This window comes from Rhinatrema bivittatum, chromosome 1, assembly GCF_901001135.1.
Source record: "Rhinatrema bivittatum chromosome 1, aRhiBiv1.1, whole genome shotgun sequence".
Lineage (NCBI taxonomy): Eukaryota > Metazoa > Chordata > Amphibia > Gymnophiona > Rhinatrematidae > Rhinatrema > Rhinatrema bivittatum.
In genome coordinates, this window is record NC_042615.1 from 187,732,915 (window position 1) to 187,747,168 (window position 14,254).

Here is a 14,254-nt window from a genome sequence, read left to right on the forward strand (position 1 = left end):
TGGTAAGGAGGATGTGGATAAGGATGACTCTGATGATGATTTGGATTTCTCCCCTCTGGAAGAGGGGGAAATTCCTCCAGATTTAGAGCCACATAGAACTCTGCTCCTTCATGGAGATGAATTGCCAAGTCTCTTATCATGGATTTGAAGATGTTTCGTGTTGTTGGCATTGACTTTGCGGGTGCGCAAAAGAAGGATCCTTTGGGTATCCTATGCAAAGCTTCATGCTTCTTTCCCCTCCTGGAGGCAATTCAAAAGTTGATTGACCTTGAATGGAATGCTCCAGAAGTAAACTTTAAAGGGGGACACTCTTTAGTGGGTCTAAACACCTTGGATCTAGTGGCAAGGAAACAGTTGTGTTTCCCGAAGGTATATATGCTGGTATGTTCTGTGAGAAAGGCGGACCACCATTCCAGTAGAAGGAGTGGTAGCTCTAAAGGATACTCAGGATAGGAGAATTGAATCTCTCCTTAAGCAGGCCTTTTGAGGCCATGGCGACGAATTTACAAATTGCCTCTTGTTGCTCCCTAATGGCTCCAGCTAGTCTGTATCTCTCTCAGGAGACTGGTGGAGCAGGGTCGAATAGCAGAATGGTGATGGAACTGGGAGCCACTGCCTTGGCTGATGCAGGATGTGACCTTGTTCGCGCTGCCACCAGAGGGGTTGCTTCCATGACAGTGACTAGGTGTCAGCTCTGAATGAGAAATTGGTAGGTGGACACGATCTCAAGAGATTACCCTTTAATGGTTCTCTTTTATTTGGCAGCAAGTTGAAGAGAATGGCAAATAGATGGGAGGAATTCCAGGTCTCACGTTTGCCAGAAGACAAGAAGCTAGCATCACATTTCTTTGGTGCAAGAGACTGCAGGTGTTTTTGTCCATATAGGGGTACGACTACCCAGAGGTCTCGACCTTTTGGAAGGTTTCAGTACTTTTGGCCCGGAAAGCCTTGGAAGAATGCAGTCTCCAGGAGCGGAGCACCTCAATCTTCACAATGAAGGTTTGCAGGAGATGGGCAGGCATCTGACTTTTTTTCAGTGATGGGTCCAGGTCACATCAGACCAATGGATCCTGGAAGTGATATGAGAATCTATGCGGTAGAGTTTCTTCACATTCCCCTGGATGCCTTTATGGTCAGTCCCTACAACACCCTACAGAAGAAGGTGGCAGTGAAGACTACCTTAAGGAGGCTGTTGGACTTAAAGCTGTAATTCCTGTTCCCGAATCACAAGAAAATATGGGTCGCTATTCCATTTATCTTGTCGTACCCAAAAAGGAGGGTTCCTTTCAGCTCATCCTGGATCTCAAAGGAGTAAATCAACACTTGCAGATGACTCATTTCTTTATGGAAACTCTTTGCTCTGTAATAATGGAAGTACTAGCAGGGAAATTTCTCACATCCCTGGATATGCAGAGACGCATCTGCATGTTCCCATTCGCCGGGAACATCACCGGTTCCTGCAGTTTGCCATTCTAGGACATCATCAGTTTCAAGCTTTGCCCTTCGGGCTGGCCACTGTGCCCAGATCTTCTCTCCAAGGTCGTAGTGGTAGTAGCAGCATCCATATCTGAACAACTGGCTTATTCAGGCTAAAGGTGTGAGAGAGAGTCACCTGGCTTCATATAAGGTGGTTTCATTACTGCAAGAATTAGGTGGGTGGAGAACTTATAGAAACATAGAAATGATGGCAGAAAAGGGCCAAAGGGTTCATTCAGTCCGCCCAGCAAGCTTATGGTACTTTCTGCTACGCCATACAAGTCACCCACATACTTATCAGTTTCCCATACTGTCAGTCAGGACCCTTGTTGGTTGCTGTTTGAATCCATTTCCCCATTATCTCTTGCCATTGAAGCAGAGAGCAATGTTGGGGTTGCATTAAAAGTATCAGTCTTATTGGTTAAGGGTAGTAACTGCCACACCAGCAAGTTACCCCATGCACTCTTTTCTTCATTTCCATCCTCTAGCCTTTTAGGGATCCACAGTGTTTGTCCCATGCCCTTTTGAAATCTTTCACTGTTTTTGTCTTCACCACTTCCTCCGGAAGGGCATTCCAGTATCCACCACCCTCACTGGGAAGAAATATTTCCTGACGTTGGTTCTGAGTTGTCCTCCCTGGAGTTTCATTTCGTGACCCCTAATGCTACTGATTTCTTTCCAACAGAAAAGGTTTGTTTTTGATTGTTCATCATTAAAACATTTCAGGTATCTGAAGATCTGTATTGTATCTCCCTTGCATTCCTCTCCTCCAGGGATATACATATTTAAGTCCTTCAACCTCTCCTCATAAGTCATTTGATGGAGACCCCCCACCATTTTGGTTGCCCTCTCTGGATTGCCTCCATCCTGTCTGTCCTTTTTGAGATATGGTCTCCAGAACTGAACACAGTATTCAAGGTGAGGCCTCACCAAGGACCTGTACAAGGGGATTATCACCTCCTTTCTCTTACTGGTTATTCCTCTCTCTATGCATCCCAGCATTCTTCTGGCTTTAGCTATCACCTTGTCAAATTGCTTTGCTGTCTTTAAATCACTAGACACTATCACCCCAGGTCCCTCTCTTGCTCCGTGCACAGCAGCCCTTCAACTCCCATCACATATAGCTTGTTTGGATTACCGCACCCCAGATGCATGACTCTGCACTTCTTGGCGTTGAATCCCAGCTGCCATATTTTCAACCACTGTTCAAGTTTCCTTAAATCACTTCTCATGCTCTGTACTCCTTTTGGCATGTCTACTCTGTTGCAGATCTTTATATCATCCACAAATAGACAAACCTTACCTTCTATCCCTTTTGCAATGTCGCTCACAAAAATATTAAACAGAACTGGTCCTAACGCCGATCCTTGTGGCACTCCACTTAACACTATCCTGTCTACAGAGTAGGTTCCATTTACCATCACACACTCTTCTATCCGTCAACCAGTTTGTAATCCATGCCAAACATCTTGGCGCTCAGTTCCAAGCTTCTCATTTTATTCTCAAGCCTCCTATGCAGGACTGTATCAAAAGCTTTGCTGAAATCCAAGTAAATCACATCTAGCACTTTTCCTCGATCCAATTCTTTAATCAACCATTCAAAAAAACATTCAATCAGATTTATCTGACAGGACCTTCCCCTCATGAATCCATGCTGCCTTAGGTCCAGCAATCCTCCTGACTGTAGATAGTTCACTATTCTTTCCTCCAGCAGTTTCCATTAATTTTCCCACCACGGAGGTGAGGCTAACGGACCTGTAGTTTCCATCTTCCTCTCTACTACAATTCTTGTGAAGCAGGACCACCACTGCTCTTCTCCAATCACTCGGCACCATGCCCTTTTCCAGGGATCTATTGAACAGGTCATGCAGCCAGACCTGCCAGTACATCTCTGAGCTCCCTCAGTATCCTGGGATGAACCTCATCCAGCTCCATGGCCTTGTTCACTTTCAATTTTCCTAGCTCTTCCCATACATTCTCTTCTGTAAATGGAGTTTCATCTACCCCATCTCCATCTATGGTCTTGTCAACCAGCAGCGGTCCTTCTCCAGGGTCTTCTTTAGTGATCACCAACCTGAAGTATTTGTTTAATATTTCTGCCATTTCTTCATCTCTCTTTACACAGTGCTCCTTGCCACCTTTCAATTTTATTATACCACTTCAGCCCTCCCTTCTTTCTCTGATATATCTGAAAAATGTTTTGTCTCCTTTCTTTACTGCTTTGGCAATTCTTTCTTCTGCTTGACTTTTTGCTTTCCTGATTTCTTTCTTCATCTCCCTCATTTTTAACAGATATTCTTCTTTGTCTTCCTTTTTTTTTGAGGTTCTTTATACTTCTTGAATGCTGTTCTTTTTGCCTTAATTTTTTCAGCCACCTTCTTAGAGAACTAGATCGGTTTCTTTTTCCTCTTACTCTTTTTTGCTTTCCTAACATATAGATTTGTTGCCTTTGTAATAGCTCTCTTAATTTGGCCCACTATTGTTCCACCTTACCCATTTTCTCCCAGTCTTCCGCTTCTTCCTTCAGGTGCATCCCCATTTTGACAAAGTCTGTATTTGTGAAATTCAAAACTCTGGACTTTTTGTGACTTCTCTGTATCCTATTTGCGATATCAAATCATACCATCTGGTGATCACTAGTACTCAGGTGAGCCCCTACCCGAACATCAGAGACATTCCCCCCATTAGTGAGCACTAGATCGAGGATCACTTCGTCTTTCGTGGGTTCCATTACCATTTGTTTGAGCAGAACACTTTGAAGGGCATCCACTATCTCTCTACTGATGCTCCAAGCCACATCCGGCAGATTGAAATCTCTAACGAGCAATACTTCTCCCTTCTTTCCCAACTTTTGGATGTCCTCTATGAGGTTTCTATCCAGTTCATCTGTTTGGATTGGAGGCCTGTGGATCACACCAGTAAAAATGGAAGCACCATCTTCTCTTTTTAAGGCGGTCCATAATGTTTCTTCTTTATACCACGTCCCTTGCAATTCAGTTGCTTGGATATTGTTTTTGACATAAAGAGCTGCTCCTCCCTCTTTTCTGTCCTCTCTGCCCTTCCTTAACAAGTTATAGCTGGGTTGGCCACATCCCAATCATGAGGCTCTGTGAACCATGTCTTCATAACAGCAACAATGTGTAATTCCGCCTCTACCATTAGGGCCTGCAGGTCTGAGATTTTATTGCTCAAACTATAAGCATTTGTGGTCATAGCTTTCTAGCTGCTCTTCCTAGTCACCTTTTCTGTTTTTTTTACTGATTGATTTTGTTACTTTGTCTTCCTACTTTCTGTATTACTTGGGGGTGACATTCCAATTTCACTGGCCACCTCCTTCCACCCCCACTTCCTAGTTTAAATACCTGATAATGTATGATCTGAATTTTTCACTTAGCATCCTCTTTCCTGCCACAGACATGTAGGCCATCCTTACCATATAATCTTTTATTGCTCTCTATACACAGCCCCAGCCTCCAGTGTATCCAAAACCATTTTCCTTACACCAGGTTTTGAGCCAGACATTGAAATTATTTATATGGTATAACTTTTTCTTTCCCTTTCTATGAACCCGTAGTACTTCTGAAAAAGCAATAGTCTTAAGCACGTGTCTAATTTTCTCCCCTAGAATTTTGAAAATCTTCATGTACCTTGTGGACACAGTTTATAGTGAGGTCATTGGTTCCCAGATGGATGATAACATTGATATCAGCATTCTTACTTTCTTCTATAATTGCACTAACTACCTGGTTTGCGTTTCTATTAGTTGAGCATCCTGGAATGCATTTAACCATTGTGTCCCCATCAAATTGAGTTCCGAAATTGTTCCTCTGATGACTGAGTCTCCCAGAAGAAGCAGCTTTCTTTTATGACATTTGACCATGATGGAGGGTTTCTGGGTGCGTTGGGTGACTATTTCCCTTTCAGATATCACTTCGTGTTCTGTTGCTGGGGGTTCTTCATTTTCTAAAGCAGAAAAAGCATTATGTAAGGGTAACAGTTGAGAGAATGGGGGTGTCTTCATCACAGACCTTATTCTGCCAGAGCCAACTATAATCCAATTATTTGTGGGATTCTGAATCTTGGATGTCTGACTACTCTGTGGGAGTGAGGGTGGGTATTCAGGATGCTCTCCAGTTCGGGAGATTGGGTGTCTTATAGTCACATGTCTTGTTATACCAGATCCCACAGTAAAACTTGGTCAAAAGCAGCTTAAGGCCATCTCAGACGCTGGATATCTCTGTGTTCAAATTGATATGAAGCAAGGCAGAGTGTTTCTGCAGGAGAATCACATCCAAAAGTTGATTGCTCAAGTTCAGTCCCTGTGAAGGGCTATTCACCGGACAGTGTGGTCTTATCTTCAGGTGCTGGGTTTGATGGCATCCACCTTGGAAGTTGTTCCTTGGGCCAGAGCGCACATGCAGCCTCTTCCATGCACGTTGATTTCCCGATGGAGTCAGCAATCTCAGGACTACATGGTAAGGCTTCACTTGCCATTAGAGGTGAGTGTCCACTTACAGTGGTGGTTGCAAGTGGATCATCTCTAGAAGGGAGTTTCCATAGAAACGCTGGAATGGTTAGTGCTCATGATAAATGCAAGCCTTCAGGGTTTGGGGGGACTCACTGTCAGGAGCTGCTGGTGCAAAGTTGCTGGAGCACCAAAGAGCATCAGTGGAGCATCAGTCGATTGGAGGCATGTGCAGTTTCCTAAGCATCTAGAGATTTGGGTCATCAGGATAATGTCTGACAATGCCAATTATCAGGGCGGAACTAAAAGTCAACATTGTTTGAGGAGATAGATGCGCTAATGGAATGGGCAGAGCAATATCTTTTAGACATATCCGCCTCCCAAATTGCCAGAAAGGACAATGTAAGGGCCGAATTTCTCAGTGGATAGAGCTTGGACCCAGGAGATTTGGAGTTGTTGAACAAAGCCTTTCAACTCAGTGGTGCTCTGGGGTCACCTACCTCTCGATTTGCTGGTGACCTCTATTAATGTGAAAGTTCCATGGTTCTTTAGTCACAGAAGGGATCCAAAAGCTCTGGGTATCGATGCTCTTGTTCAGGTGTCACCAGGGGGTGAGGTGCTATATGCCTTTCTGCCATGGCCGCTGATAGGCAGAATCATTCGAAAGATTGCAAACCAGGCTGAAATCATGCTTCTGGTGGCTCTGAATTGTCCCAGAGGCCATGGTATGCTGTTCTGCAGAGGCTACTGGTAGGCAGTCCTCTCAATCTGCCACCCTGGAAAGATCTTCTGTGGCAGTGACACATTCTACACGACGATCTGGGTCAATTTTGTCTTACGGCTTGGCCCTTGAGAAGGCTCAGTTATTGAAGTGTGGTTATTCTGCCAAGGTGATTTCCACCTTGCTCCGAGCTAGCAAATTTTCTATGTCTCTAGCTTATGTTAGAGTTTAGAGAGTTTTAGAGGCCTGGTGTGAGGAGTGAGATTCTCAGCCTCTCAAGGTGGAAATTTCATTAATTTTGGAATTTTTTCAGGAAGGGTTACTTAAAGGCTTAGCCCTTAACACCTTGAAGGTTCAAGTGGCAGCTCTCACTTGTTATAGGGGGTGAGTCAATGGTGGATCTTTGTCTTCCCATCTGGATGTGCCCTAATTCATGAAGGGTGTTAAGCATCTTTGTCCTCCCTTGCGACTACCGGTACCTTTGTGGAACCTTAATCTGGTCTTGGATTTTTTGGCGGGTCCTATTTTTCGACTGCCACGTAGCATCTCATTGAAGCTACTTACCTTGAAGAAAGTTTTTCTAGTGGCAATCTGTTCCACACTGGTTTCCAAATCGCAGGCTCTTTCTTGCTGTGAGCTGTTTCTGCATGTTACTTCAGGGACGGTGCCTTCCTTTTTACCAAAGGTGGTTTTGGAGTTTCATTTGAATCAGTCTAGTTCTCTGCCCACACTGGACAGGAATAGAAATGAGTGGATACCGTCTCTTGCCTGCCTTGGATGTCAAGCAGCATCTGATGCAGTACTTGGAGGTTACCAAACCCATCAGGAAGTCTGGTCGACTGTTTGTGTTCCATGGTGGAGGCAAACAGGGTGAACCGGTGATGCGGGCAGCTATAGCCTGTTGGGTTAAGGAAGTGATCACAGCAGTCTAAGTGGATGCTGGGATTCCTTTGTCGAAACACATCAAAATGCATTCTACGAGGGCCCAGGCAGTATTGTAGGCGGAGATTAATTCGTTGATTCTTGTCGAGATTTGCCGAGTGACAATGTGGTCTTCTTTACACAACTTATCCAAACATTACTGCTTGGATGTTTGGCTCAGGAAGACACAGCCTTCACACATGCGGTATTATCTAAACCGCAGGCAGCCTCCCGCCCTGTTCAGGAGTCACTTTGCTACTTCCCATTTGTGGGAATTGGCCTGCCTGAATGCAGAGGAAAAAGAAATTACTACTTACCTGATAATTTCCTTTCCTCTAATGAAGGCAGGCCAATCCCCGGCCTGCCCCCAGTTGCCAATATTTGCCTTTGATTGGCTCTTTAGGTGCAGATGTTGCAGTATGTTATTTCTGCTACTCATTGGAGGACTGGATAAGTGTCTTATCAGGTCCCTCAGTTTAGTGAAGGTTAATTCTTTTGTCTAAGCTCAGTGTTCCCTGATGATTGAAAGCATGAGTGATTGAGTATTAATAATCATGTTGAATTATAATCAGTTTGTCCAGAGTTTGGCTTTTTCAGAGCATATTGTTGGGCTGATGTCAGGGCAGAGCTGCATGTCCATAACGTCAGCTTTTACTCCGTCTCCATCTGGTGGTAGAGGTGTACAGCCCACTTGTGGGGATTGGCCTGCCTTCATTAGAGGAAAGGAAATTATCAGGTAAGAAGCAATTTCTCCTTCTAAAATGTCATAATTTGGTATAGCATCATTGACCAATATGTGTTTCTCTTACAGTTTGATCAAGATCAGTGTTAAAAGCTGGCACATGTTAGTGAACCTCTGCTTTCACATTTTCCTGACATGTCTTGTGTTTGTTGGAGGCATAACTCAGACCAAAAAGAACAGCATTTGCCAAGCAGTAAGTGAACACTGAAAAATTAAAATGCTTACAAATATTTTAATAAAATTAATGTATGTTTGTCTTGATCCATAAATATCAGAAGGTATTATAAAACATAGGTGTCTTTAACATTATTTTATCATCTTATTATAATCAGTACTTCCTCCTCACTCAGGTTCAACAAATCTGAGTGCAGTATACTGTGGTTTTCTACCCCTCACCACTTAGATTGTACTTTCATGCATGTGATCCTGAAATCCAATATAAAATCATTCTAAAGATTAATTGTAGAGATCACGTGATGTGGTGGGCTTGGTAGGCTGCTGCCCGCTAAGCTCCGGCTGCCACCCCAGCTAAATCCTCTCCCATCACGTCCCCCGGCTCGATATGACTGCAAATACCATTGGCCTGCCTCTCTGTTGCAGCGTGAAGTTACTGAGATCCGCATGGCGTCGCGCATGATAAAGAGGGATAAAGAAAAACCGAAGGCCTCAGAATCCAAAATGGCCGGCACGCCGACTGCGATACTCGCAGATGGGTTAATCGCTAGAGGACAAAATCTCACAAGCCGTAGTGTAGGCCCTAGACATGCGTCTGCATCAAATATCTGAGCAGATTGTGGAAGTTCGAGCTTTACTTTCAGAATTTGATGGCTGGGTAGAGCGCGTGGAAGGCAGTATAGCGCTCGCCGAAGACTATATTGGAGCCCTAGAATGCCATGTCGACAAGCTAGAGAAACAGGCTAAGGCAAGTGAAGAAAAGCTCGACGATCTTGAGAACCGCTCCCGACACAAGAATTTGCGTTTCGTCGGCATGCCGGAATCGCTACCCGAATCTGAATTAACGCGCTTATTGGAAGCCTGGCTACTCAGCATAGTTCCATCGCTGGCTTCCCCCTCAGGGGGTCTGTTGGAGAGAGAGAGCACATCGGTTGGGCCGCAGGAATGAGGGAGATGCTGAGCGCCGCCCGCGAGTGATCATTGCCCGCTTCCTCCATTTCGCGCACAAGTCTCTGGTGCTTCAGCAGTATTGGAGGGCGCGTGAATTCTTTTATGAGGCCCACCGTGTGCTGCTATTTCAAACTTTTAACCGCGGGTAACCCTCCAGAGAAAGGCATTTACCAGTGTTTGCTCTGAACTCTTTAATAAAAAGCTGCGCTTTGCCTTGATGTTCCCGGCAAAATTGAAGATTTCTCACCAGGGGCAAACTAAATTTTTTACTTCAGCGTCGGAGGCTCGAGTATTCGTGCAGACACTGCTGGGTTCTGAGACCTCATCATCGTCGTGATTCTCCTGATATTACCTCAATGGCTGTAAGTTTTTCTTACAGCCATTGTTTTTCTTACAGCCATTGTTGTGGCTTTGTTGGTGAAAAGGGACTCCCTGGTGCCATACTAAAACATGGGAAGTCGGGCCTTCGCAAGAGCGCTGGACGGGATCAAGACTGGTGTTGGATTTTTTATCAGTTCACCTTTTACAGTCTTCCTGACGAGCTCAAACAGGGCTAGGCCCAGCCCTCTGGTTTTTCTTATATTTTTTGCATCGGGGGACTTGTTGTAATTGTCATGGTTTTATAAGTTCTGCTTTCTTCGTTTGGTGTTGTGAGGCAATTCTGTATTTAGTTCTCAATGGGGGATTGTGGGGTGGCAGCCGAGTACATGGTTTCATCTTGTGCTCTCTATCCCTAAACTTGGGACAAATGAGGTATTTGGGGTTATGGGGGGAAAATTCATCATCTGACCCATGGAAAGGGCTGGGTGTTGATGGTCTTCTTGGGGGGAGGGGGGGATAGGAGGGTTAGGGTCCTTACAGTGAACCTCTTTCAACATAAACATAAAGCTCAGGTTAGTTGGTTTGGATGTGTTTTCATGGTATGTATTCTCTGTCATTTCTTTTTTTTCTTTGTCCAATCACCTTGCCTTTGGAACTATGAGACAGGGCTAGTTCTCAGTGCTCTTGATATTTTGTTGTTGTGTATATATTCTCTCTGGATTGAGTTATGGCGGTAAATATGATAACATGGAATGTAGCAGGGTTAGGTACCCCCATTAGGAGGGAAAAGGTGTTGGCCCGATTGAATAGACTTCATGCTAAAGTGTTTTTTGTTTTTTTTAACGAGAAACACACTTGCTTCCAAATGAAATAGTAAAATTACAAAAGAAATGGGTGGCACAGGTTTTTTATGCCATGGGTAATTCTAAAAGTAGGGGGGTAGCCATTCTTTTTCATAAATCCACTCCCTTTAAAATTCAAGAGTCTGTGACGGATTCTCAGGGTCGCTATCTTATTCTTAAAGGGAGCTTGATGGGAAGTCCACTATCTTGGCATCAATGTATGCTCCAAATTCTTATGACCACTCTTTTTATACTACTTTATTATCCCATCTCACTAGATTGGGGGAATACCCTATTGTGATAGGGTGAGATTTTAATTTTGCAATAGACCCGACGTTGGATAAACAGCCAGCAAGGGGGGAACATCAGATTAGTGAGTCTAAAGGCCCAACCTTCCTCTGCAAACATCTCCAACTATTGCACCCTGGAGAGCATGAATTCACACACCTTGCGAGAGCCCATGATTCACGTTCCCGGATAGACTGTTAGTTTCAGAGTCTGGCTTTTCTGGCTTTACTAAATCTTCTATTGAAGCGTTATCTGTTTCAGACCATTGTCCTGTGGGGAGATCTTTCAATCAGGGTAATGGGGCCTCACAGGGTCAGTGGAGACTTCCACCCTTTCTTTCTGCAGACCCTGATTTTGGGAGGTTCTTACAGCGGAAGTGGTGTGAAAATATGCAAACTAATCAAGTGGACGACGTGGCACCAGTTCTGGGCTTAGTATTTGAAGAGATGACCGACTGGCAAGAGATGCCAGCTACAATGCGAGCAGCTACTATAGTTGTGCTACCCAAGGGAGGTCGGGATCCGCTCTTGCCCTCCTCATACCGGCCAATTTCAATCTGGATATTAAACGTTTTGCTAAAATTATGGCCAATCGACTAAAACCTATTATGCCTTTATTGGTGTCTCCAGACCAAGTGGGCTTTGTATCAGGCAGACAATTTACTGTAAATGTCCATAAGGTGTTGGCTGCCCTAATATCCCCAAGCCTTTAGTAATTACCTGTGATGCTGAGAAGGCATTTGACAGGGTTGCTTGGCCTTTTTTGAAATTAGTTCTCAATAAGATGGGGGTCACAGGGAGAGTTTATGACTATATCACTTTACTATATACCAACCCCTCGGCACGGATTCTGGTAAATGGTCAGTTATCCACCGAGTTCTGTTTACAAAGGGGTACTCGCCAGGGGTGTCGTCTCTTGCCCCTGTTGTTCATCTTGACCATGAAACCCTTGGTGAGTAAATTGAAGGCCACTCCAGAAATCACGGGCATTCCAGTCGGCAGGCGAACGTATCTAACACTTTTGTTTGCAGATGATATTTTGCTTTTACTGTCTCACGCTCGAAAGGCTCTTCCATAGGCCATCAGTATTTTTCAGATCTATCAAGGGTTGTCTGGGTTTAAACTAAACTTGGACAAAACTGAGGCTTTAGACCTTCTTGGCTCTTTGAAAGGGCAGTGGTCGGACTTTCCAGTGAAGTGGGCGGATGCTGCAATTAAATATATGGGTATTCAGCTGCATTCTGACCCCAAGAGATGGTACGCCCTAAATATTCCGCCTACGATTGAAAAAGTGTCTAAAAAATTGGGGGTTTGGCATTTTCTTCCATTATCCATCCATGGCCATATTGCAGTGATTAAAATGGTTATTGCCCCTCAGTTGTTATACAAGCTCTCTATGCTCCCGTTTCTTCTTCTTTCCCGGGATCACAAACTTATTCAGAAGGCTGTGAGACTGTTTCTCTGGACGGTAAGAGGGCCAGGCTTTCTTACTCTACTACGATGGTCTCAGGAGGGATATGGCCTCCTAAACTTTCAGATGTATTCCTGGGCGGCGAATCTCCGCTTTCTGGGAGATTGGGTTTTGGGTACCTCAGAATATACAGACCCCCAACGTATTCGAGCTCTATGCTCACCCTTTGACCCCTGCTTTATTTTACATGCTCCGGCCCCGGTGTGTCTCCAAATATATCAGACACTGTAGCCTGGTGAAAACAATACGAAGGGTGTGGAGACATACTCGCTGTCTCTCGGGATTACCTGCCCATGTCTCGTATCAATATCCCATGAGGGGCTCTACCATAGAATCTCCTACTTATATCCTAGTACACCAACAATTTACTGTAACCCCAAACTGGCCTCTTAAGGAGCTTTTGGACCCTAATACTGGGGAGTTATGGACCTTAGTTCAATGCCAGGAGAAGTTGGGTCTGCAACCACATCATTTTTTACTCTAAGGCTACCTCCGAGCCAGGGTGCAGCATGTCTTCCAATGTGTGGAGGGGGATATTGACAATTCTGCTCAGGTTGATCTCTTTGAACGTTTTCAGGCACGGAAAGGATCTTTGTCATGTTATGTGCCTTTTACAATTCTGTACAAAAATACTGTATCTTTATGGATTTACTCCCAAGGTGGTCGCGTGATTGCGAGGAGGAGCTGGAGGAAAACATGCTTAAACATTGCTACCTCTCCATATTTCAAATCACTAACAACGTAAGACTACGAGAACTGCAACAGCGGATATTTCATCGCATTGTTTTTTCGCCTGCACGGACTTATAAGATGGGACTTATTTCATCAGCCGCTTGTCTCAAATGTGCTCAGACTCTGGCTTCCCTAATTCACTGTTTGTGGGAATGCCCGGTTATCCACTCATTTTGAGATGATATTCGTCATTGGTTATCAGACATTTTTCATAGTGATATACAATGGTCCTGCTCCTTCTATATCCTGAATAATGATGTTGGGGATCTAAGTCTCAATGTTGATAACGTGGGTTTTATGTCTAAAGCCTGCTTGATTGCCAAAAAGTGCATACTGCTGCGATGGATAGACAATAATCCTCCTACTCGGGCGTTATGGGCCACTCTAATGACTGAGCTATATCAACTAGAATATGGGTCCATGTATAAGTGGTTTAGTCCCTGCAAAAAATACTTTTTTCAGGAGATTTGTGATGGTTATTATCAAACTTTTCCACAGCCCATCAAAGATTTGGCTCCGCTGCCCGGGGCTCAGGAACTGAAGGAATAGTTTATTTTTCTTCCTATTCATACTGGGGTTTGGGCGTAACTATTCTGCCTTACGGGAGTGGTATTTTAAGCTGGATTTCAGCTGGGTTTATGACCATACAAGGTGATTGACTATACCTGATTTTCACATATTTGTCTCTGAGGTTCTCTGTAAGGAGAGGGGGCTGGGGGAGGGGGGATGGGAGGTTTTCAACAAAATGGGGGAAAAAGTTGGAGGCGTATTCTTGGTTGTCTTTACTAATTTTGTTGCAATGTATTACCATGCTTCAATAAAGATATTAAAAAAAAAAAAAAAGATTGATTGCAACCTAGTTTCCTACAGGGATGCTGGCCTTATAAAATCTTCATATATGTGTTTCTGTCCCTGTAAATATGTCCTCCTCCCAATAACATACAATTATTTTTTTCTGCCAGACATGATAGAGCAACCACCTTTTGGCTCATATTTTTCATGTGCTCTTGATGGCCCCTGAAACTTAGAATTGTCCCTTCTTTGTATTTCGCATGGAGAAACGGTTCAGTTCAGAGAGGTCAGAACATATTGTGTTGTCTGCAAGCATTTTAAAATCTGTCTTGCCATTGTTTGATATCATTCACTTTAAA

General features: G+C 44.1%; 1 protein-coding gene across 3 annotated transcripts in view; it reads left to right on the forward strand.

Moving 5' to 3' along the window:
- The window catches only part of ADGRA3 (adhesion G protein-coupled receptor A3), a 462,035-nt gene that overhangs the window by 374,738 nt on the left and 73,043 nt on the right, over positions 1-14,254 (forward strand). For all 3 annotated transcript variants that reach the window (XM_029590300.1, XM_029590282.1, XM_029590290.1), the window contains one exon: positions 8,395-8,518. In XM_029590300.1, the coding sequence (XP_029446160.1) occupies positions 8,395-8,518 (124 nt within the window). The remainder of the gene's footprint in view (positions 1-8,394; positions 8,519-14,254) is intronic.